The 24846-nt window shown below is 34.2% G+C and overlaps 1 protein-coding gene across 17 annotated transcripts in view; it reads left to right on the forward strand.

The window, feature by feature from the left end:
• FIP1L1 (factor interacting with PAPOLA and CPSF1) overlaps positions 1-24846 on the forward strand; it is a 77164-nt gene that overhangs the window by 28129 nt on the left and 24189 nt on the right. For 9 of the 17 annotated variants that reach the window (XM_032400367.1, XM_032400369.1, XM_032400372.1 and 6 more), the window contains 2 exons: positions 14758-14851; positions 16537-16693. In XM_032400367.1, the coding sequence (XP_032256258.1) occupies positions 14758-14851; positions 16537-16693 (251 nt within the window). Of the gene's footprint in view, positions 1-4800; positions 4909-14757; positions 14852-16536; positions 16694-24846 lie in introns of all 17 variants that reach the window. The other 8 variants (XM_032400360.1, XM_032400361.1, XM_032400363.1 and 5 more) reach the window with 1 other exon arrangement.

The following is a 24846-nucleotide window of genomic DNA, read 5'->3' on the forward strand; positions in this document are numbered from 1 at the left end:
TGGTGCAGATGGTGAGGATCTTTTTACATCTGAGATGGAAGAGACTATAGGAGGAGTGCTTTTTGAGGGGAGAAGACCAAGAGCTGAGTTCAGGACATAATAAAATTGAGATGTCTATTAGACCTATAAGTGGAAAATAGGAAGGGGATATATGGATCTGGAGTTGAGGGGAAGGGTATGGCTGGGGATAGAAATTTGGGACTGGTAAGTGTTTAAGTAGTATTTAAAGAAGTAGCGAAAGTGAATTAGGTTGTCCCTCTTACCACTTTTCTATTGATAGAGAAGTGGTAAGAGGGACAGAGCCTTCGGGTGCTTCCTTCCAGGTCAGAAAAATAAGGATGAAGGAGGAGGAGGAGATCCATAGAGAAGAATGACTACTGACATAGGAAGAACACCCAGTGTATGTCTTGAAAAAGATGTGTTTTCCTCAAAGTAGAGGAACAATTAACTACCAAATAATACTGATTGGCCAAGAAGAAGACGACTGAGAATGACTTTTAGATTTTATTTAAGTAATTTCTACACCCAGCATGGGGCTTGAACTCATAACCCCAAGATCAGTAGTCATATGCTCCACTGACTGAGCCAGCCAGGTGCCCCCCGACTTTTGGATTTTAAAACATAAAGAGTGCTGGTGGTCCTGACTAGGATCATTTTTAGTGGTATAAGGTGAAGTTTGAAAAAAAGACTTTTTAGAATGAATTCAAGAAAGAATGGAAGGAAAGGAATTAGAATGAGAAAATATGGACAACTTTTTTGAGGATTTTTTTCTTTTGAGGGGGCAAAGAAATAGTATCTGAAGGGAAATGTGGGGTCAGGGGAATGTTTTTTCTAAAATGATAGAAATTAGAGCATGTTTACAGACTTAGAGTGAGTTACTAGAGGGGCTGTTGATGCTGCAAGAAGCAAGAAAGGACAGTTGTGAGAACAATGTCCTTAAGAAAGTCAGAGGGACAGGATGTAATATGCAAGGGGGGCGGGGTTAGCCTTAAAAAGGAGATGGACAAGTTCACTCATAGTAACAGGATTGAAGACAGGACATGGTGAAGGGTGGTGGGTAACATAATATTGATGGGAGCAACTGAAAGCTCTCTTCTGATGGCTTCAGTTTTTCCCAGCACACAGGATGCAGACTTACTGGTGAACGTGAGGATGTGTGGAAGTGGGTGTTGAATGTTTGAGAAGAGAAGAGAAATTCTGAAATAGTCATTTAGAGGTGTGTGAATGAACTAGGGGAAAGGAGTAGGATTGCTAGGCACCACCTGGAGGGAAACGTGCCTTCAAGAGAAGGCTTTTTTTTTCAAAATGGGAGAAATTACAACATTTTTATATGTTGATGAGAATGAATTAGTAGAGGGAAAAATTGACGGAGAGAGATGGTACATTTCCAACTTCTCTGGAGGTTAATGGCTATGGGTTTAAAATGAGACCAGTCAGCTTGCTTGGGTGTGTTTCTCTTGCCCTTGTCAGGTGTTTGTATGTTCGTGAAGATTAGGTAGAGCTGGATTTAACAGGGATTGCAGTTATACCAGGCAAATACGACAGGGGCAAGGAAGGTGAGAGGGTCCTTGAAGTGATTATAATGATGGATGACCATGGATTGAAGGAGAGATGGAGAATACTGGCAGCTAGTATTTACTAGCTAGTATTTACTGGGACGGTAAAAAGGAAGTAAAGAAATGATAGAAATGTTAACAGATCTATCACTAATACCAAAAAAGTAGATTAATTGCCACCACAACCTATAGAAACATACCCAACATGTCAATATTGTCACTTTTTGATATAAAGAACAATACCCATTGCTCATTAGGAAAGTTTGTTTTCTGGGTTCATCTTGATCGAAAGTATACTTTTGTTCATTGTGAAGTATTTCCCTAAATATTTGTGTTTTTTCTGTTTTAGTCTTTGTATTTATGGAAATTAGACATGTTAGAAAGTAAAATTTTTTGACTTTAGGGAGAAGACAGGAATGTCACTTAAGGCATAATAGAGACTACACAACAAATAGTAATGAGCTGTACTGCTGACCTTACTACTGTATTTCCTTTGTTAAAAATCTTAGATTGCCTTATTAATGTGTAGATGAGTGTTGGTATGTTTGCACAGAACTTTTTTTATTGGTTCTTTGTACTTTATCGGTAGAAATGCTTGGTTTCTAACTTTCTCTATTGCCCAGCAAATTGGCATACTTAAGTAAAATGTTAATATTTAATATATCAGAATGTTTTAGTTAATCTTTTAAAGTTTTCATATTATGTCAAGAATGTACAGCTTGATAAATTTTCACAAGCTGAACACTCATGTATTTTTCATCCAGATTCTCCAGTTGTTAACATTTGGCCATACTTGCTTTATAATTTCCCCAAAATACTTTCCTTTTTGAACCATTTATTAATTATGAACATCATGCCCCTTCAAACTCTAAATTCTTCGGCATGTAAGAACAAGGACATTCTGTTATATAATCATAGGACACAGTTATCAAAGTGAGAAAATCTAATAATGAGCCAGTACGTTAATACACAAACCATAAATTTCGCTAATTATTTCAATAATGTCTTTCATGGAAGTTCTTTTCTTGATTTAGGACTCAGTCCAGGATCATCCATTATAATTAACTCTTTTATCTCTTTATTCTTTAATCTGAGACAGTTTCTCAGACATCCTTTGTATTTGTTGACTCTGGATTTTGATGAGTACAGTCCAGTTGTTTTGTAAATCATCCCTCAGTCTGAGTTTGCCTTATGTTTCCTTTTTATTGGATTCAGGTTTTGCTTTTTAGGCAGGAAACTACCTAAGTGATGTTGTGTTCTCCGTGCATCAGCCTAGAGGTACATGATGTCATTTTGCCCCATTGTTAGTGATGATAGCTTTAATCATTTAGTTGTGATGGTGTTCATTGGGTTTCTGCACTGCAAAGTTACTATTTTTACTCTTTGTATTTAATAAATAATCTGTGAGGAGACTGTATCTATCCTATTTCTTTTTAAACTTCCCAAGAATTTTAGTATCCATTGATGATTTTTGCATTCTCCCATTACTACTATAATGGCTGTAAAATAGTGATTATCTAACTCTGTTATTTTTCTTACATTAATTAGTTGGCATTCTCCTTTAAAAATGAGCTTTCCCACCTCCTCCTCTTATTTATTATCAATTAGACTCATTGGTTTTTATTTTAGGTGTGAGAGAGTGTTTGTGGTTTATAAATATGGTTTATTTGTATATGTAGTATATAAACTATATATACGACTTATATATACTGTAATTCATATTGATGCTCAGATTGTTCCAGACTTGTTCTGTGGCAGCCTCTTCAGAGTGGCTCCTGTGACCTTTTCATTTTTCCCCAGCATTTTTTTTTTGAGGATTTTTTTACTTTCTAGCTTTATCAGATGTTCCAGGCTTATCTTGTGCTTTCTTTGCCCCTCCCTGAAAGCAACCATTTCTTGAAAGCACCTTGATGCCTTTTAGTGGGAAATGATGAGTACAAACCAAGATCTTGGCACCAGTTCGCTCATTGCTGTTGGAGTGTCACAGTTTCTAGGCTGTTTCAGCTGGGAGAAAACAAGCAATTTCAGTATTAAATTGCTTTATGTATAATTTTAGTCATGCAGTCATCATGTTTCTTTTATTTCACATTTTGACACCACAGGTTTCTACTTCCCTTTCCTTTTTCCATCTTGCATCTTTTACCATTTTTACCGCATTGAGAACCTAGTTCCCAACAACTTTAGTGTATGTACTTACTTGTTTAATCCTAAAATACACACAGAATAGATTAGGACTTCACCTGCCATTACAGAAACCAAACCTATTAAGTAGAATTCAAGATTTCTTTGGAATTCTTTTTTTCTTTTTCTTTTTTTTTTTCTCCAGGCTGAGGGTATATAGTCAAAATATTCAGAAGTTTCCTTCAGAGTGGTTATATTAATCATATAATTTGATCTATTGTTTCTGTTTGTATTTTTTTCTCCATGTTTATTGATTTATTTTTTGCATATATAAAACATTTAACAGAGTTCCAAGTATACTCAGATTTATCACTCTTTCCCCAATTTCTTTCACTCCTGTTAATAATTAACTTCATTTTATCTAGTTTCTGGTTTATTCTTCCTGTGTTTCCTTTTACATAAATAAGCGGATACATAAACATATCTATTTTTCCTATAGAAAAATTTTCCTATTGAAAGAGTGTCTTATTAGTACTTTAAAGGACTAGCAAGAGTGTAAACAGCTGAACTTTTTATGGAGTAGGTCACTATGGATAAAATGAACTTTCTTTTGAATTTTATTTTGGAAGAGTTATTTTGAAATGGAATTTTTATGAAATATAAAAAATGTAGGTTTTTATAAAACACATCAGAGAGTTACTGTTAGCTGGTACACTATTTGTACCTGTTATTGAAAGAATATAGGGAAAGAAATACCAAAGTTTTGAATAAGGTTTTGTGAAACCATAGAAGTTAATGTTATTCATAAAAGCACGGGAAGTTATTTCTTGATAAATATAGTATAACCTGATAAGCCCTTGGTTCTTATTTTGCATTTTGACATCATATTATTTTGAAAAAGATTTCTAAAAATATTCTAGAGTTAATAAAATGTTGATAGCACATTTATATTTAAGTACCTATTAGCAGTTTTAGTACCACAGAGCCTTGGAGAGAATGATACAACAGGAACATGCTAAAGGACTTTAGACAAAGCATGTCAAAGAAAAGAAAAAAAAGTCAGAACAAGGGGGGTCAGAGACAACAATATGTAAGAAAAAACATAGAAAATTTATCTCACCAGAAACAGCACCTCTTCTCAGTCTCAGACAAGTACTGCCTCCAGAAAAGCCAATTCCAGCGTTGGGAAGTGGCAGGACCGGTATGGGAGGGCCGAATCACCTGACCTAAGGTAAGGCTGTTTTTAAACATTGGCTACTCCCTGATGTTTAGATCATCAGTGTTGTTTTGTCTAGTAATAAGTTAATAAACTTTGATTAGATTGTACCATATTTTTTCCCCCTCAATTAGCTTTTTCTTTAGAGAAATTGAGGGTTTTAAAAATCATATGTCAGGCCCTGTCACCTCACACCTTGCCTATCGTCTCTCTGGCTTTTTATAATACATTATAAATTGCATGGAACCATGCTAATGGGACCTCAATAAATGTTTTTTTCTCCCTACTGCTGCAGGTTTAATTCTTTCTCATATCACACCTTATTAAATCCCTGGGTGTTTCTCATTATTTACTGAATAAAATTTAGCCTTCTGAGCTAGTATTTAGAACCTCTAAAATTGAACTGCACTGAATCTTTCCAAATGTTTTATCTCAACTACGGTGCGTAAAGCAGCCATTTCACTGAGTCTAGCAGGTGTCTTAGGAAGTACCATCTCCTTTGTTGTTCCTATGCTTTTACTCCTGGTTCCCCTCTGCAGAATTCTGGTTTGTGTTCTGAATCTTAGAGTTACAAAGCGTGCAGCCTTGGATGGGTACTGTATACTCTCTGAGCCTGTAACATGGGAATAATAATTTCTACCCCAAGAGATGTAGTGAGAAGCAGATATGTTAGATATGACAGTGCATTGCAAATAGTAATCAGTCTGAGCAATTAACAGTTTGCTTGACTTGGAAATGTAGACTTAGGTACTTCCCTAATTTGCCATTTAAAGTTTTAAACAGTGATGGTATGGGGGTGATTTTTTGTTTGTGTTCATTACAGCATTTCAAGCTTTCTTCCTAGGCAGGTTGATGCTATATTAATGTGCTTTTAAATATTTTCATTCAGATATATAAGTTATGATCAGATATCTTTGATCATAATAACTAAAAGAAAAGCAAAGGGAGGAAACATATCAATATTTTATTTTCTTAGATTTCCTTTGGGGTCTTTATTATATATTCTTCATGAATAGTAAGAATTTCTAATCTGCTTGGTTTTGATAGGATCTCTTGTTAGGAGAGAATAAGGTTAGTCATTCTCAAAAGTGGCTATTCATCTCAAATACATAATTGATGCAGATAGAAATATATTATCTATATTCTTAGAATAGTCTCAGTTCCATGTGTTGCTTTAATGGTATAAAATGAAAATTTGCGTATCTTATATTTTAAAGTGTACTCATTGACATTTTCCATAGTATTATAGGATATTGATCTTAGTTTTTAAAATTAGAATTCTTGAAGCAGCAGTAGAAATTTCAAGAGTTATTTTAAATAAAGTTAGATCTGATAAGTGTGGAGTGGAGTCTATGAATCTTTTCACTTTTAATATTTCTATGAAAATTCAAAGTTTAACAGGAGTGCTAATAATATAATTTCTGTATAATAATTGGTCATTATAGCATGCAGTACATAGAGAAACTCTTAGATTTATATTTAACCTGGCCAGTAATCTGGACAGCCTGTTTATTGATCCCAAAAGGGCCAGGCGATAAGAGCTTTCATTTTCATTGTTCTATTGTTGAATCAGTAGTCATCTTTGTAGATAAAGAATAACTACTTCTTAAACTTACAGCAGTTTCATGGCATAAGTACTGGATTTGGACATTAGGTTTGGTTTTGTCTTTGTGAATTTAGGATAGTTCCCTAAAAATCTCTAGGCCTCTGTTTCTACATTTTTAACATGACAGGCTGGACTGTGTTATCAGGAAGGCACTTTTAATCATGAAATTCTTTATTTTCTGGCTAGTCCCTGGTTTACATGGAAAAGGAGATCTGAGAAGTAAGAAATTTGCCCAAATTTATGGCTAATTAAAGTCAGGGCTAGAATTCCTGGTTTTCTGCCTTTTAGTACCTGCAGTTAAGGCAGGTTGATTTTCATAAGCAAAAGCATAGAAATACTTAAATCACTTATTTTTAATGCAACTTAAAACTTTATATATGTTTCTTTTGCTACTATTTCAGTATCTGAAATTCCTTTTTATATCAGTTATTTGACAGAACTTTTTAAAATAATTGTGCTTTTGATATAATGGTTTATTTCTTGACGTAAGATAATTAGTTTATAGAGAAAATATTAGTTCTCATAACTGAAAATGATACATCTCAGTGTTGATACTATTACTCCCCCACCCCCCAAAAAAGGTGCTTTGGAAACACAGAAAGCTCCAATTCTGACTTTGTGATTAGTCTCAGGGAATGTAGGTAGTAGGAAATTTGACACTATTTTCAATGTGTATTTTGTGCTTTTGAAAATTCAAAAGAAGAAAACTCTAGATAAAAGCTGTTCTCTGGTTGTACGTGTGCATGTATATATATGGACACGTACATATACACGCTTATAAAAAATGAGATGCTAGCTCTTGGAGTTAACATAACTGAGAAATGTAGGGGTTTTTTGAAACATGGCTTAAATCTCTTTGTAAAGAGCAATTAAACAGTGGTTGCAATCCTTTTTTAAAAGTTATTTGGAGACTCAGACTTCTTATCTCATGTGTGTCCTATTAATTTATATAACATAGTGTTCTTCCAACCTTGGTTAATAGTACTCTTCAGGCTAACTATATCTATGTAACAAGGACATTTTATTGGTATGAGTTTGTTTTATAAATTCAGATTTGTGACACTAAGCCAATTAGAAGAATAAAGCAGTTTTAATGAACACAGAAAATTGAAATTGGCAATATGGATGATTGCTGTAATCTTATCCTAATGTCCAGTTTATTTGTGTGTTTTGTTTCCATTTTATAATATCAAATTTTGTCGGGTAATTAGTTTCAAATTCTAGGTTGTCTTATTAAGCTTGTTTTTTAATATTAATGCTTTTTAACTTAGATTTAGACTCTTGAAAGAGGAATAGTAAAAATTGCTTAATGTAGAATCACTAAAATATTTAAACCTGCTTGCATTTCTTACAACAGACAAACATAAAACTACAATAAAACTGGATGTTAAATGGACATTCAGTCTAAGATTGACCTCTTCATTTGTTCTTGCACTACTTCTTATGTCTTGATGAAATAATATACTGAAAACCTGTACCTGTACCTTCATGGCATTTGACTGGGCACTCTGAATGTGTGTTGCTGTATTATGTACCTTGTAAGATTTTATATGATTGGACATATGAAGGCCTTTATTTTAAAAGATTCCCTGTAGAATGGTATCTTTTCCTATATTTAAAAAATGAAATTAAACGTAAATATGGCAGGTAAACCTTTATTTCAAGCTCTGCACAAAAGTGAGTAAATTTGTCTTCCCTAATGAACACATTCATGTCCTCTAGTGAATCAAATTTTAGCATAGTTCACCTTTAAGCCTTTAAGGTTTTTTGTTTTTAAGATAGTTTAAAAAAGTAACAACATTTTAAAAATTTAGGCCCCCCAAAATTAGCAAACACTTTTGTAGAAGTAGACTTAACTAACTGTAGAAGTAGTCATAACTAACATGACTCTTGGTACTGGCACTTTACTTCACAAAAGAGCCTTTTCCATATCTGTGAAAGTGAAACTAATTGGACTTACACCGAGTACTTGCGGATTAAATGGTTTCTGTGGCTGCAAAAGCACCTATTGCAGGGCACCCGGTAAATGTTAGTTCCCTTTGGATCTCTGCTCCCACCGTAGTTTCTTTAATGGTAGTACTGATAGACAATACATGCTCTGAAAACAGTTTTAAATTCTGTGATTTTTATTTTGGACATATATTATTTTTCAAGACAGCATTTTTGATTAATCTTCACTGAAAAATAGAATACATTAAGTTTTCTTTATAAACTGTATACGTTGTAGACAAAATTATTCTTGTGCTTGTGAAGGTAAAAGAAAAACTATAGAGGCAGTACTGTGTGACTCCACAAAACTCAAAATATCAGTATAAAAATATATATGCAGTGGATGACAGCTTTACCTTAAATATCAGGCCTTGGTATGTATGACTTTATATTTATTGAGTAATAAGGAGTTAAGTATTAATTTTTATCAACTACTTTAAATTCTTTCTAGAAGAAAATACAATGTATGTGTCTTCCTTGAGCATGCCTTTAGTTGTAGTCCTCAACTTTGGCTGTGTATTGGAATTACCTGGGGAGCTTCAAAACATTATGGATGCTTAGGCCCTAGAGACCGAATTAAATGGTCTGGTGTGCACTCTGGGCATTGGGATTCTTAAAAGCTCCCAGATGTTTCTGATGTGTAGGAAGCATTGAGAACCACTGATTGAGAAATGGGATTCTGGTTTGGCATAAAGATTATTAATTGATTATTAATCAAATATTTAGTGACCACCTTGGAATAGGAGGTAAAAATGATAGATTAATAGGGTGGAACTGATGTTTGCATAGCATTTTATGCCTTGTAGAGCTCTTTCTTTTGTGTGAGTCTCATTTAATTTATATTTTCTGCTTCTTTGAAAGTCTTTTTGTTGGTAGCCAGTATCAAAGGTGTATCATGCTGTTTCTGTTGCAGACAGATTGGTAGATAGTGTATCTGCCAAACTGGAAATTGGAATTCCTCCACATGTTATTTTCCTTACATACTTTCTCTGCTCATGTTCTTCCCTTCATTTAAAATTAATGTACTCCCTCCCCATCCTGTATGGCTAAATCCATTCTACATGTCTTTCAAGGCTTATTTCTTTCCTGAAGTAGCTTAAAAGATGTTACACCAATTTCCATGCAGAATTGTTACAGGCATCTATTTAGCTGTATGTCCTGAGTTAGACAATGATACTGGTGCATCTGTCTTAACTTGGGAATATTTAATAGTCACGTCTAGGTTTTTTCCTGGAAAATGAATCCTTGAACTATTGCTCTTGCTGCACAGTTCTTATTAGGAGCTCTGTTGTGAGAAGAAAAAACATTCATAGATTACTTCAAGGATATTTGATTCATTTATTGTTTTACAGTAGTGGTTCTGAACTTTGAAGCAGTAACTCCTTTGAAAATTTGCTGCAAACTGTGGACTCTTCTGCCTGAAAAATACATTTATACACATGCATATATTTAAGTTGAGGAACCTCCTGATCCCTCAGTATCCCATGTATGCTAGTTAAGGATTCTTGCTCAAAAGTACAGTTAAATCCGGGAGCTTGGATGGCTCAGTCGGTTAAGCGTCTCCCTTCAGCTCAGGTCATGATCTCAGGGTCCTGGGATTGAGGCCTTCATTGGGCTCCCTGCTCATTAGGGAGTCTGCTTCTCCCTCTGCCTCTTCCCCCACTCATGCTCTCTCTCTCTGTCTCTCAAAAATAAATCTTTTTTAAAAAAAAGTACGGTTAAATCCTTAGATCAAGCCTTCGTCAAGAGCACATGTACTCAGACAACACTGTTTGGCTCCACCTAATTGAATTGCTTTTATTGAACTCTGCATTGTTACACTTCAGCCGGTATTGAGGAACATTTTGAGAAACGGCTTTGTGAAATTCACTTATGTTTTCATTGTAGTAATATTGGAGACTTTGTCCCTATTTCAGTGTTTTTAACAGCATGAGATTGCAGTCCATTAGTGACGGGTGTGAAAGCAATTTCATGGTGTCAACCACCAAATATTTCATGGTTTTGTATTGTTTATTTTGCTTTTTTGTGTGTGATATTTAATACTAATAAATCATGTTTGATTTTAATGTTACTCTTTCCTTTATAATAAGTGTAAGTAAGTATTGTTTCATGAAACTCAGTTTTTTATATGTGGGTACTGGATTGCTGTGCAAAATGTGTTTCTTAAATAACTATATTTTGGGGTCAGAAATGTTTGAAAACTACGGTACTCTATCATACTTTCTCTTAACATGGACTCAGAGGAGAAATTTTTTTCTTTATTTTCATCTGTAGAATGGGAATAATAGTTACTACATCATAGGGTTATTATGAAGAGTAAATGCATATAAAGTGCTAAGAACAGTGCTTTCCTAGCACATAATAGGTGCTTAGTAAACACTAGCTGTTATTATCAGGAAGTGCCATCTTTAGAGCTAATGCTTTGTTTTTATCTTACATACATCAAAAGACTTTTGTTATTAATGGTGTCCTTTATTTTGGCTGTTAAAAAATGAGAAGCTCAGAGATAGATTTTTGACAAAAGATTAATAACTAATTCTCTGTCTTCCCTTGGCCCTAATTTTGTCACTTTTAAAGTTTTTGTTGTATCTTTGTAAGCAGCTTACATCAGAATCACCAAAATATGTCAATTTAATTCCATTATAATTTCAGAGATATTTTCATATTCATGAAAGGTAGAGACTCTTGTGAACATCCACTGCCTGTATTAATGTTGTAGATTAATGAGACTTCAGCTATCCATTGTGGTTAGTTTCTGTCTCTCTTCAGCTTTTTACTGTCCAATATAGAGAAGAGAATCTTGATAGCTACATTAGCTATCTGCCTTATTGAACAAATGTGTAAGTAAGCCCAGGTAAACTTGTGCTATGTGGAAACTCAAGGTACAGTAGCTACTCATAGTGAAGCTCTACTAAATCTTTTTATGCATTGAAATAAAAAGTGGTTCATTAAAATTTTTCAGAATAATACGGTTCAACATCATTTTTCATAATGTGGCATCAAAATAACATCGCTTGTTACTCATCTCCGTTAAATATTATGTACTTTTTGTTACTTTGGTATATGCTTATGTATCTTGTCATAAGAATTTCTGAACAAAATGGTAAACTTCACATTTCTGATTAATTTAAGGTAAATCGGTTTGTGTGGTAAAAATCCCTGGACAAATAGGTGTTATTATTGTGGAAATGTAAGAAATTGCAGTCTTCTGGATTCCCTCTACTGATGCACATTTGTTAAGGCTGATTTTCCATGTGTATATTTTTTGAAACTTAGTATTTGCCACTTTGAATCTTCAGTGATTAATCCATTTAAAGTTGAAAAATTAGACTTCTCTGACCATATTTAAGATAAACTTTAAGAAATGAGTACTCTCATGTGTCCCAGAATTTTTTTTTAATTTTTTATTGTTACGTTAATCATCATACATTACATCATTAGTTTTTGATGTAGTGTTCCATGATTCATTGTTTGCATATAACACCCAGTGCTCCATGCAGAACGTGCCCTCTTTAATACCCATCACCAGGCTAACCCATCCTCCCACCCCCTCCCCTCTAGAACCCTCAGTTTGTTTTTCAGAGTCCATCGTCTCTCATGGTTCGTTTCCCCCTCCAATTTCCCCCCCTTTATTCTTCCCCTCCTGCTATCTTTTTTTTTTTTTTTAACATATATTGTATTATTTGTTTCAGAGGTACAGATCTGTGATTCAACAGTCTTGCACAATTCATAGCACTCACCATAGCACATACCCTCCCCAATGTCTGTCACCCAGCCATCCCATCCCTCCCATCCCCCACCACTCCAGCAACCCTCAGTTTGTTTCCTGAGATTAAGAATTCCTCATATCAGTGAGGTCATATGATACATGTCTTTCTCTGATTGACTTATTTCGCTCAGCATAAGACCCTCCAGTTCCATCCACGTCGTTGCAAATGGCAAGATCTCATTCCTTTTGATGGCTGCATAATATTCCATTGTATCTATATACCACATCTTCTTTATCCATTCATCTGTCGATGGACATCTTGGCTCTTTCCATAGTTTGGCTATTGTGGACATTGCTGCTATAAACATCGGGGTGCACGTACCCCTTCGGATCCCTACATTTGTATCTTTGGGGTAAATACCCAGTAGTGCAATTGCTGGATCGTATGGTAGCTCTATTTTCAACTTTGTGAGGAACCTCCGTACTGTTTTCCAGGTGGCTGCACCAGCTTGCATTCCCACCAACAGTGTAGGAGGGTTCCCCTTTCTCCGCATCCCTGCCAACATTATCTTGTCCCAGAATTTTTGAAAGCAGAAGTCTTTAGAAATCCATGGTATATAGAGGTCTTTCATTTGGGAACAGACATTAGACTGTTAGATCTAGATTTAAGTTTTGCTACTTTAACAATTTGGAGACATTGCAAATCCAGATATATTTGTGAGAATTTGTTCTTGAGGGGAATAAATTTTAAAAGATGGAGAGGGGAGAATGCTGCAGTCAGGAATAGAAAAGAGTGGAAAAGGAAATAGTAGAGGTAAAGATTTTTACAATGAAGTCTAGGTAGCAATAAAAGGTGAGGGAAATTGTGGCCTCAGGATACGTACCTTTATCTGTCAGGATGTTGGAATCTGAGATGTGTGTAGATATCCGAGGGATCATGGCATCTGCTTTGATAATGAAGTTACAGTAGTTATAGTTTTGTAATTGTTTTAAGTTTTAGGGGAAAAATTGGAGCAATATTTGTTTTATGTCTGAGGTATTTGGATTTTTCTCATGTGTGAATATTAGGATAGTTCCCAGCTATATTGAAGGGTATGAGTTAAGTTAAAAATCACTTTTTCTCTTTGAGATCATGAGGAAATCTGGGAAGTCAATGACCTGGGCATAAAATCAGAAAAGCGTGAACTTTAAAAAAAAAAAAAAAGTTCTATTAGAATTATATAGAACAGAAGTCTAAAGTGGGAAAGATGATAAGTAGGAATGGACTATGTAGTTGAAGACATTTCAAATGCTATTATGTACTTTTATAGGGTTGTCTTTATTTTGTTTTTGTGAGCATAAAATTATTTATGGGGCTTCTCAAGGTTCACTTGAGGCAAACTTAGACCAGTTCTTGATTTTCAGAAGTCTTAAATGTCTCAGAAATGAGTTATCTTGCTAGGAGGCAGCCTAGCTCAAGGGAAGGGGTCTGTACGCTTTGGAATCTGAAAGACTCAGATTTGAAAGTTAGTTTTACCATTTACATCACTATGAGCCCTAGCTTTAACATCTCTAACAAGTGTACAGTAATTTGTTAAGTGAAGGCTTATTGTGAGGTTTGGGTATAATGTGTAGACATTCAACAAATAGTAGCTGTTATTAGTTGTTTCAGGAACCTAACTGTGGTGACTGTGGAAGGATCCATGGTACTTTGATGGTTTTACTTCTCTAAAGTTTTTAAAGGCAGAATTGTTCAGAACTGAAATAGAGATGAAGAGAAATTCATCGAATTTACATCCATTTTTCATTGCCTTTTCCTTCAGGTGACTTCTGTAATCTTATTAAGCATATATACTTTAATAAAATCCTTAACTACTAACTGGCTTTTAACATTATTTTTTAAAATTTAACTTACTAGCTTCTCCTAATTAAATTTGCAGCATTATTTTGTGGTAGACTATTTTTCCATCTATTCATATACTTTAATGGATTATAAATACAATTGGAGTGGGGCAGGCATTTAAATATTTAAAATTTTCTATTTAAAGGCAAGTTATCAGAAATGGAAAACTGGATCCCATTTTATGCTTTCTAATGCTTGGAATAAATCACTAAGAAAAATACAGTGTATCAAAATGAGCATTATTTCTTTTCAAGTCTCTTGGGGGAATTTTTTAAGTTTCTGTAATAGAACTATTACGTTTTATAATTATAGCAGCCAAAAAATTTTATTTCCATTTGCTTAGCATTTGCTACCTGATTCAATTCCACAAAGATAAATTTAGTTGGAGACTATTAAAAAATAGTAAATTTAAAAGAAAACCTATAAAAATACTTAAATTTAACATGACGTCATTGGGTACATTGGTTCCAGCTTACTATTAAAGCTTAGTTTTTATGCCAGTACAAAGTAGTGAGATCTAACTTAGTGAAGTTTTTTTTTTTTAATGTGTGTTGTGATCTGGTTTTATTTTAAAGTACATAGCAAAAGGTCTTAGATTTCATTTCTCACCTAATATTTGTGTTATTTTTCAAACATCTAATTAGGTGAAACTGAATTGATTCAATTTCTATGTTACAGGAGATTACCTGGGGCAATTGATGTAATTGGTCAGACTATAACAATTAGCCGAGTGGAAGGAAGGCGACGGGCAAATGAAAACAGCAACATACAGGTTTCGTATTTTAAAAATTACTAATTTTTAAACTGAAGGATTATATCCATATTCTAATTTAATTTATTCAATACACATTTATAGTACTATGCTATATGTTTGGTATTTTAGATGCTACCAAGAGATTTAAAATATGGAATTAATCACCCTTTTATTATAAAAGCTATTCCAATTAGAATTTATTATCTTTGGATCTTTTTTAGTAAGATTTCTTTTCCTTTGCTGTAAACATAATATGTAGGTTAATTGGACCAAAAAAGGGAAAATTTGGGAAAAGTGTAAAGAAGAAAATTAAACCACCAATAATTCTAGCATCTAAAGGTAACCACTCTTCACACTCTGGTACATCTCTTGCTTGTCACCAAACAAGATTAGGAGATACTTTGTGATTATTTTTTGTGTATCTTTTTTTTTTAATTATCATTTTCATTTTCCATATTCTTAAAAATATTTAAAATTCCTTCATGATAGTTTCATTATATGGATATACTATAATTTAATGTGTCATTTTTGGAGGAAGTAGATTTCCTTTGTTTTCAAGTGGAAGAATGAAGGAGATATTAGTAACTTGGATTCAAGTTAGAATTTTATTAACTGAGACTTTCAGCTATTATCTTGATCATTACTGTTTTTTATTACTACCTTTTCCTGAGTACCTTAAAAAAAAATGTCAAAGTGTTTTGATTCTCATTACTTTTAGTAAATTAATCTGCTTTTCTTTAATGTTTAAGGGTAAATCATTTCTAAACTGGAAGATAGCCCTCTCTTCTTTCCCCCACCATTAAAATGCCATGATTTTTTAAAATCATTCTGTTCCCTACTTTAAAAATAGCTTATCAGCATAAGCATTACAAAAATTACTGTACTTAAATGTAGGGAAAGTTAATGAAAAGAGGGATTATATGTTTAAATGATACCCTTTAGCCAGCAAAGATTTTAGAAGTATAAATTAAATGCACAACATTATGTTGCCTGTTTCTGCTGTTTCCCAAATGTGTTTGCATATCAGAATCCCCCAGGGAGCCTTAACAAAAATCCAGATTTCTATGTGTCACTTCTGTAGGTTTGCTGCCCGTCCCTTACCTCTTTACACAGATCAGTATTTTGTAAATACATTTACTTTTCAAGTATAAACTCTCGTTTTTTAAAGGTACAAGACTCACATGAAAAAGTTATTTATGTATCTGGCTGCCTGTTTACTTGCACCCTGTTAATGCATGCAGCCTGACAATGACAAGCCCTAGTACAATGGATAGCTGTTTCTGCTGCCATGTTAATTTCCTGATGCTGGTATTTGTGACTAATGATTACATTGCCTTAATTTGAGTACTATAGGTTGGTTGGGTAGCAAAGATAATACTCATTATATTTATAAAGTACTTAATTTAGAAGTATACTTGTTTAGAATGTTTTTATTAATTCTTTTTTGGGGTAATGATTCAGTCATTTTTTCTAGGCTTTATATATGGACATCTTAAAAAGTGTGTGTGAGTATGTACTCACATCTATATATATACACACATATCACACACATGGAAAAAATTACTTCTACCTCCCCAAAGTATGTGTATGTGAATAAAACTTTTTACTTCATTTCTTAAATTAAATGAAATGAATTTACTGAGTTTTTAATCTTAGATAAGAACATTTACTCATTTTTTAAATTAACTATGCTTTAATTTTAGGTCCTTTCTGAAAGATCTGCTACTGAAGTAGACAACAATTTTAGCAAACCACCTCCATTTTTCCCCCCAGGAGCTCCTCCCACCCACCTTCCACCTCCTCCATTTCTTCCACCTCCTCCAACTGTCAGCACTGCTCCACCTCTGATTCCACCACCAGGTAAATAGTAAATAAGACATTTGATTTTGGAAAAAAAAAAAAAGTAATCATGAGTGTTTCTTTTATTTTTAATTCTAACAGTTAAAATATATATTTGAAAATAAAATCTTCATTGATTATACTGCATTAAAATTATAATAGATAGGAAACTTATTGTGTTAAATCTTCAATAGATTCACAGTGAAACAGATCTATATGTGCTATTTCAGCATAGCAAAGAGAACATGCTAAAATAGAGAAGAATGGACAGATGCTAAAATTGTGATCTAAAAGTATGATTGTGATCACTAAAGTTGCTACTTATTTATGGATAAATCCATATTGAATTGTAAACCATGTTAACTTGTTTTGAAAAAAGTTTTGGAGATACTTTAGAATTGGAATAGGTTTAAAAAAATATATCCTGTGAAGTGAAAATCTCAGTCTGGTCATCTTTGTATACTGATTTCCTTTTAGGAGACTGCTTCTGGGTGCCAGGTACCTGGTACTTACTTCTTTTAAACAAGACAGAAAATTAAATTTCTATCGTATTTTGAGCCACTTTTGATTATTTTATCGGTGGCAATAGAAAAAATTCACAAGTAATCCCTAAATTTTATATTTTCAACTTACATCCAGTGGCCTTTGTTACTTTGTTCCCAGTAAGCTTCCAATATTTATTCCCCTTAATCAGTTTTTAATGAAACTAACAAGACTGATTGAGATAATAATTAACTTTCTTCCTACAGAGAATGCCAATAGTAAATGATAAAAACTAGCTCCTGGTCCTAATTATAACTACACATGTGAGATATGCTAAAATTTGCTTTCTTGTAATAAAATCGTTCATACTAAAGAGCCATGTCCACTCAGTCATTTCGAGAGAGCCATGCTTGTTCTAAGGCGCCAGTTGTGATCAGAGTACCTAGGCAAATAAAGGGTCTGAGTAGTCCTTCCCTCTAGTATTCATCCTTGGTCTCTAAATGTCAACTGTTGCATTGGACCTACAGCCACAGCACCTTTGATTCCCTTCCATTGTCACTTTTATCTTCAAAAAGGATGAGAATTATTATGAAAAACGACTGGTTTTAGAGACTGTGTTGTCTCAAAAACAGAGGAAAGAGAAGACTGGATAGGTTGGAGGTGCTTATTCCACACAACATTATTTCTAAAATTCAACGAATTTCTTGTTCTGGAGCATAAACCATTTCCGAAGTTGTAATTGGACCCATGACTCTTGGGTCTTCCATATGGTGAGAATTAACCAAAGGAAAAGGGAATGGAATGAAGACTTAGTGATTCATAGATGAGTCCTTTGTCTACTGAACATGATAAAATGTAGAAATAGTTAATTCTGAACATACTTGATTTGATGACACTAAAAGATAATCAATGTATGATAATAGTGTTATGCCAGATTGCTTGGTAATCTTACTTTAACTTTACTAGGTATTAAAGGTGATTTAAAAGAATTTTTTTTTATTACTAGCTAACATAGTATATCCCCAGATTGCTAACAGTTTATATAGTCAGCACTAGCTGTTGTGAGAGAGTAAGTGGTGTGAGAGAGAGGGTATGAAAAATGGTGAAGAAATAAATACCTTTTTGGTATAAGAATATTTAGAAGCTCTATAGGATATTGATTATAGGCACTGGCATTATCTGGAAGCACGCTTTTTTCCAAAATGACAAGACTACTCCATTTCTTTGCCATGTAACTTCTGTTTATAAGGATAATAATATCTTTTAATCAGATTATCTATGGCATTATACTGTAGAATCACACTCCTTATTTTTTTTGTTGTTTAGGTTATTTATTTACAGGCTTACCTCGGAGATACTACAGTTTTAGACCACCTCAATAAAAAGAATCAAATGAAATTTTGGTTTCTCGGTGCATATAAAAGTTATGTTTATACTCTCCTGCAGTCTGTTGAGTGTGCAGTAGCATTATGTCTAAAAATACCTTAATACATTAATTAAAAAATACCTTGTTGCTAAAAAATGCTTACCACCATCTGAGCTTTAAGTGAGTCATAATCTTTTGTTGACCTTGGGGTCTTGCCTTGATGTTGGTGACTGCTGCCTGATCAGGATGGTGGTTGCTGAAGGTTGGAGTGGCTATGGCAATTTCTTTTAATAAGACAACAGTGAAATTTGCCACATCCATTGAATCTTCCTTTCATGAACAATTGATTTCTCTGTAGCAGTGATGCTATTTGATAGCATCTTATCTACAGTAGAACTTCCTTCCAAATTGAAGTCAGTCCTATGAAACTCTGCTGCTGCTTTATCAACTAAGTTTAGGTAATATTCTAAATCCTTTTTTTGCCATTTCAACAGTCTTCCCAGCATCTTCACCAGGAGTAGGTTCCACATCAAGAAACCACTTTCTTTTGCTCATCCATGAGAAGCAGCCCCTCATCTGTTATGTTTTGTCATGAGCTTGCAGCAATTCAGTCACATCTTCAGGCTCCACTTCTCATTCTAGTTCTCTTGTTATTTCCACCACACCTGTACTTACCTCCACCACTGAAGTCTGGAACCCCTCAAAGTCCTCCATGAGGGTCAGAATCCACTTCTTCCAAACTCCTGTTTATGTTGATATTTGGATCTTTCTCCATGAATCATGAATGTTCTTAATGGCATCTCGAATGATGAATCTTTTCCAGAAGGTTTTCAATTTACTTTGCCCAGATGCGTCAGAGGAATCACTATCTATGGCAGCTATAGTCTTATGAAATGTATTTCTTCAATAAGACTTGAAAGTCAAAATGTCTCCTTGATCCATGGGCTGCAGAATGGATATTTTGTTACGAGGCATGAAAACATTAATGTCATTGTATGTCTCCAACAGAGAGAGAGCTCTTAGGTGACCAGGTGCATTGTCGATGGGCAGTGATATTTTGAAAGGAATCCTTTTTTCTGAGCAGTAGTCTCAACAGTGGGCTTAAAATATTCAGTAAACCATGTTGTAAACAGATGTGCTGTCATCCAGGCTTTGTTGTTCCATTTATAGAGCACAGGCAGAGTGGATTTAGCATAATTCTTAAGGGCCCTAGGACTTTCAGAATGATGAGCATTAGCTTCAACATTAGCTTCAATTAGCCCCTCACAAGAGTGTGTGCCTGTCCTTTGAAACTTTGAAGCCAGGCCTTGATTTCTTTTCAGCTGTGAAAGTCCCCGATGGCATCTTCTTCCAACAGAAGGCTGTTTTTGTCTACATGAAAATCTTTTGTTTAGTGTGGCCACCTTTATGAATGATCTTAGCTGGATCTTCTGGGTAACTTGTTGCAGCTCCTGCATCAGCACTTGCTTCTTCGCCTTGCACTTTATGTTACGGAGACGGCTTCTTTCCTTCAGCCTCATGAACCAACCTCTGATAACTTCAGGCTTTTCTTGTATAGCTACCTCACCTCTCTCAGCCTTCATAGAATTGAAGAGGGTATTAAGGGCCTTGCTCTGAATTAGCCTTTGGCTTAAGGGAATATTGTGGCGGGTGTGATCTTCTCTCCAGACCACTCAGACTTTCTCTGTATTTGTAGTAAGGCTGTTTTGCTTTCTTAACAGTTGTGTGTTCACTGAGTAGCACTTCTAATTTCCTTCAAGAACTTTTCCTTTGCAGTCACAATTTGACTGTATGTCGCAAGAGGCCTAGCTTTCAGCCAGTCAGCTTCTGGCATGCCTTTCTTACTAAATTTAATCATTTCTAGCTTTTCATTTAAAGTGAGGGATGTGTGACTCTTCCTTTCACTTGAACACTTAGAGGCCAGTGTAGGGTTATTAATTGGCCTAATTTCGTTATTGTGTCTCAGGAGAAGGAGAGAGGCCAATGGTCGTCGGTTAGTCAAGCAATCAGAACACAAACAACATATATCGTTTAAGTTTGCCATCTTATATATGATTACAGTTTGTGGCGTCCAAAACAGTTACAACAGTACCATCAAAAGATCACTGATCACAAATCACCGTAACAAATAAAATAGTGAAAAGTTTGAAATACTGTGACAGTTACCTTAAATGTGACACAAAGACATGAAATTACAAACACTTTTGGGAAATGACTCCAGTGGACTTGCTGAAGTGTAGTGTTGCCACAAACCTTCAATTTGTTAAAAACACAGTAACTATGGAGAGCAGTACGGTGGCTGCAATAAAATGAGGTATGTCTGTAATGTTAATTTTCAGCTACATGCTTTCCATATTTTAAATACCTATCCAGATTTCCTTTGCTTATTCTTAGAATTTCCATGCTGTCTTGTCAGCATTTAAGGATACTGATTCAGATGAATTCTGATGCCGGTTTAAAAGCAATATCTAACTGTGGTATATTTGCTGGTGGCAGGGAGATACCAGTTCATACTAAAATCAGATATTTGTAAATTGAGACTATCTGAATTACTCCTTACTTTTACTAGATTTTGAGCTGTTGGGAGAGAAGGTAGTCTGTATTTCCATCAATGTTTCCCAACAATGCTAATCACAAAGATCTTTTGTATACTTGACATTCCCGAAATAAGATAGCTGATTGAGTTAACATGTTTCTGTATCCATAACACCAGAGAGATTTTCAGATTGTACAGTCACACAGACACTTAGCAATCAAAGTGGTTACTAGCTTTTCCATAACAGTATGGCTGCATAGATGCTTACCAGCTGAATACAGGCCTTGATTAAAGCCACATTTTCAGTTACCGTTTACCACAGAACCACATGATTACAGTATGTCCTTAGAGTTCACTGTAATTTAGATCACCTTAAGAATCATAAGCAGCTAATGAAAGAAAGCTGTGGTTCAGGAGTCTTTTTATAAGTTTGCCTTAAAAAGTACTCCATTTTTCAAAAAAAAAAAAAAAAAAGTACTCCATTTTTCTTAGAGAAACCTTGGGTTTTCTTTTTGCTTCCTTGAGAAATACTAAAAGGAAAAAGGAAAAAAATCCTTTGAGAATTTAAACATATTTTAATGTTGTCTTTGTTAACATTTGATTTCAAATGCATATGCTTTCAAGTCTATAGGCCTGTATATGCCGAGACAAATATAGTAATGATCTATTACACCCATGTTTGGGGGTGTTAATTTTTTCATAAATAGGATTTTTTTCACAGATAGAACCATATATCCAGATTTGCGTGGAACCTACTTTATACCTTTATCCCAGCATAACTCTTATTATTCACTCTCAGAAATGCCTTGATTTGGAGAAAAAAAATTTATGGTCAACTCTTAGAGGTTTCCAGGCATGACTCATTGCATAAGTAGATAGTTACTACTTAACCTCCTTAACAATGATGAGGTGATAGAGATTGCATGCATTCAAGGGACTTTTACTGTCAAATAGCAGACAAGGAGAGGTGTAATGCCTCCTACCACCCCCCTCAAACACACATCTACAAAAGTACATGAAACCTTGTTAGTAACAGAACAAAATATTTGCCACAATTGATTTGTATCAAGAGTGGAGAAGGTTTTGTGTTGGACAGTACAGCAAACATGTAAAGGACCTCTGGTCCTAAATTGATGTGACATTTGGAGTAGCTTTTTTAAATGAAAAAGTATTTAATGTGGTTTTTTGTTACCATACTAACAGTAGCTTGAAAACACGGATTATTCAACATCTTTGTTAATTTTCAGAAAATTGGTTATTTTCATCGCCTAGTGAACCACCCAATAGTTTCTGTTGTGTTAAATTTTTCAGAAATACATTAGTGCAGCTTCATGCTTTCAGTGAGTAATAGTAGAAATTCAATTGACCCTTGAAAAACACCAGGGCTAGGGGCACCAACCCCCCAAGCAGTCAAAAATCCACATATGACTGGACCTTCCAGAAACCTCTACTGATAGCCCATTGTTGACTGGAAGCCTTACTAATAACATAAATAGTCAATCAATACATATTTTTTATGTTATATGGATTATATACTGTATTCTTGTAATAAAGTAAGCTAGAGGAAAAAAATGTTAATATCATAAAGAAGAGAAAATGCATTTATAGGTCTGCACTATAAAAAAAAATCCACATTTAAGTGGACCTGTGCAGGTCAAAGCCCTGTTGTTCAAGGGTCACTTGTAATAGCTAATAGTAGCTAATATATATCGAATGCTTATTGTTGGAGGCACTATTCTGAGCACATTTCGTATATTAACTCAATATGATCCTTGACAACAACTGAAATAGGTATTACTCTTAATTTTACAGAAGAGAAACTGGGACTTAAAAAGAGTTTAAACAATAGCTAGAAAATAGCAGAACCAGCAGGCGGTTTTGTCCAAAAGCCTGTTTTGTTAACTATGTTGAATCGAATCATGTCATTATGTGTATATTCACCCCAATAACGTGTCTTTTAAAAAGTTGTTTGTTTTTTTTTAACTATTTCTCTCATGTTGAAGTGCATGCATATGTATTTCTGGGTAGAGAAGTTATGGAGCTTGTCAAGAGCAGGAACCAGATTTTTTTTTTTTTTTAAACATCCAGTTAGCTGAGATTTTGCTGTTTGCCTGATTTGTGTTAAGTCTGTTTACTGAATAAACCAGTTGTGATATACTTGTTTATTGGAAGAAGAATTGTAAAATTGGAAAGATTCATGTTATAGTGCAGTTGATTTTTTGGTACTTTTTTATTGTGGTAAAATGTACATAATATTTATTATTCTAACTATCTGTAAGACTACAGTTCACTGGCATTAAATACATTGACAAAGTTGTATAACCATCACTATGATGTATACCTAAAACTTCTTCCTTATCCATAATGAAACTGTACTTATTAAACAGTAATCCTTACCCTATCCCCCAGCTCCTGTAGCCTCTATTCTTTCTTTCTCTGTGAATTTGCCTATTGTAGGTACTTCATGTAAGTGAAATCATTACAGTATTTGTCCTGTGTCTGGCTTATCTTGTTTTTTAAACAATTTAATGTTTGTAAACTATTTTTTTAAACTATGTTCAAACTAAATATTATAGACTTTTAATTTAGATTTTTAAATGTTAATTTTAGTGTCATCCTATTTTATCTTCATTTTTTATAATAGATTTTATTGAAAGAGAGGAAGGCCAGATTTATTTTAGCTCCTTTCTTGTTACGTTAATCAGAATTAAAGCTCATGTGACTATGGTTCTGTAAGTCTTCAGAACAATTAAAATCTAGTTCAGGATTCCATTAAGTTGAGGAAGGCTCTTTGCTTTACTTAAATACTATAGTCCAATTAGTGCAGACCACAGAGAACAATGATCCCTGCTTTTAAAGTTGAATATAGGGTTTAGCTGTTTATCTAGATTTTAAAATGTGTAGGATTCTGCATTTTAGAAGGAATTCCTAAGTTCATTCCTAAAGACTATCATCATCAAGTACATTAGTGTCTCACTAGTCATGTAGTACTTATATATGCACTTAAAAATTCATGTTCATTCCTTAAATATCTTGATGGTTTTGGGTTATAGCAGTGACCCAACATGGGGTCTCAGAACATGGGGTTCTAGGGAGAAAGGCAGCTCATATCTGGAGTCTTTCTGCATTTTCTGTAAGGCCTACATTGTCTGTGTATTAAGTTTTCTGTTAGCAGTCTGGTTCTAGCCCAGTGGCTCTTAAACTTCTTGGTCAGAGACCACTTTATACACTAAAAAAAAATTACTACAATCTCCCAAAGAGCTTTTATTTATGCATGGTATATCTATTTTTTGTATTAGAAATGAAAACTGAGAAGTTAAACTGTTATGTAGAAAATACTCATAATAAACCCGTTACATATTAGCATTAAGATATTTGAAAAATAATTTTTTCCAAAACAACAAAAAACATTTAGTGTATAGAGTGGTCTTGTTTTACACTTTTGCAATTTTTTTTTTTTTTTTTTACTATGTGGCTTAATAGAAAAAAACTGGATTCTCCTGTTTGTTCCTGCATTAAATCTTTTGTGATTTCACGTCATGTAGCCTCTAGAAAAATTTATTGGGACACTTATAATGAGCATGGAAGTGGCAAATAACATCTTAGTATTTTTATGAAGCTAATTTTAACCTTGCAGATTCCTTAAAGGGGTCTTAGAGACCCCCTGGAATCTGCAGATAACACTTTAAGCACTGCTACTTTGGCAAAAGCTTGGCCTATTCTAGGTGAATATTATCCGCACCCTTTCTCAAGTACAATTTTGAGAAGCTATTTTATTAATATAATATT

Source organism: Phoca vitulina, unplaced genomic scaffold (genome assembly GCF_004348235.1).
Source record: "Phoca vitulina isolate PV1807 unplaced genomic scaffold, GSC_HSeal_1.0 scaffold3, whole genome shotgun sequence".
NCBI lineage: Eukaryota > Metazoa > Chordata > Mammalia > Carnivora > Phocidae > Phoca > Phoca vitulina.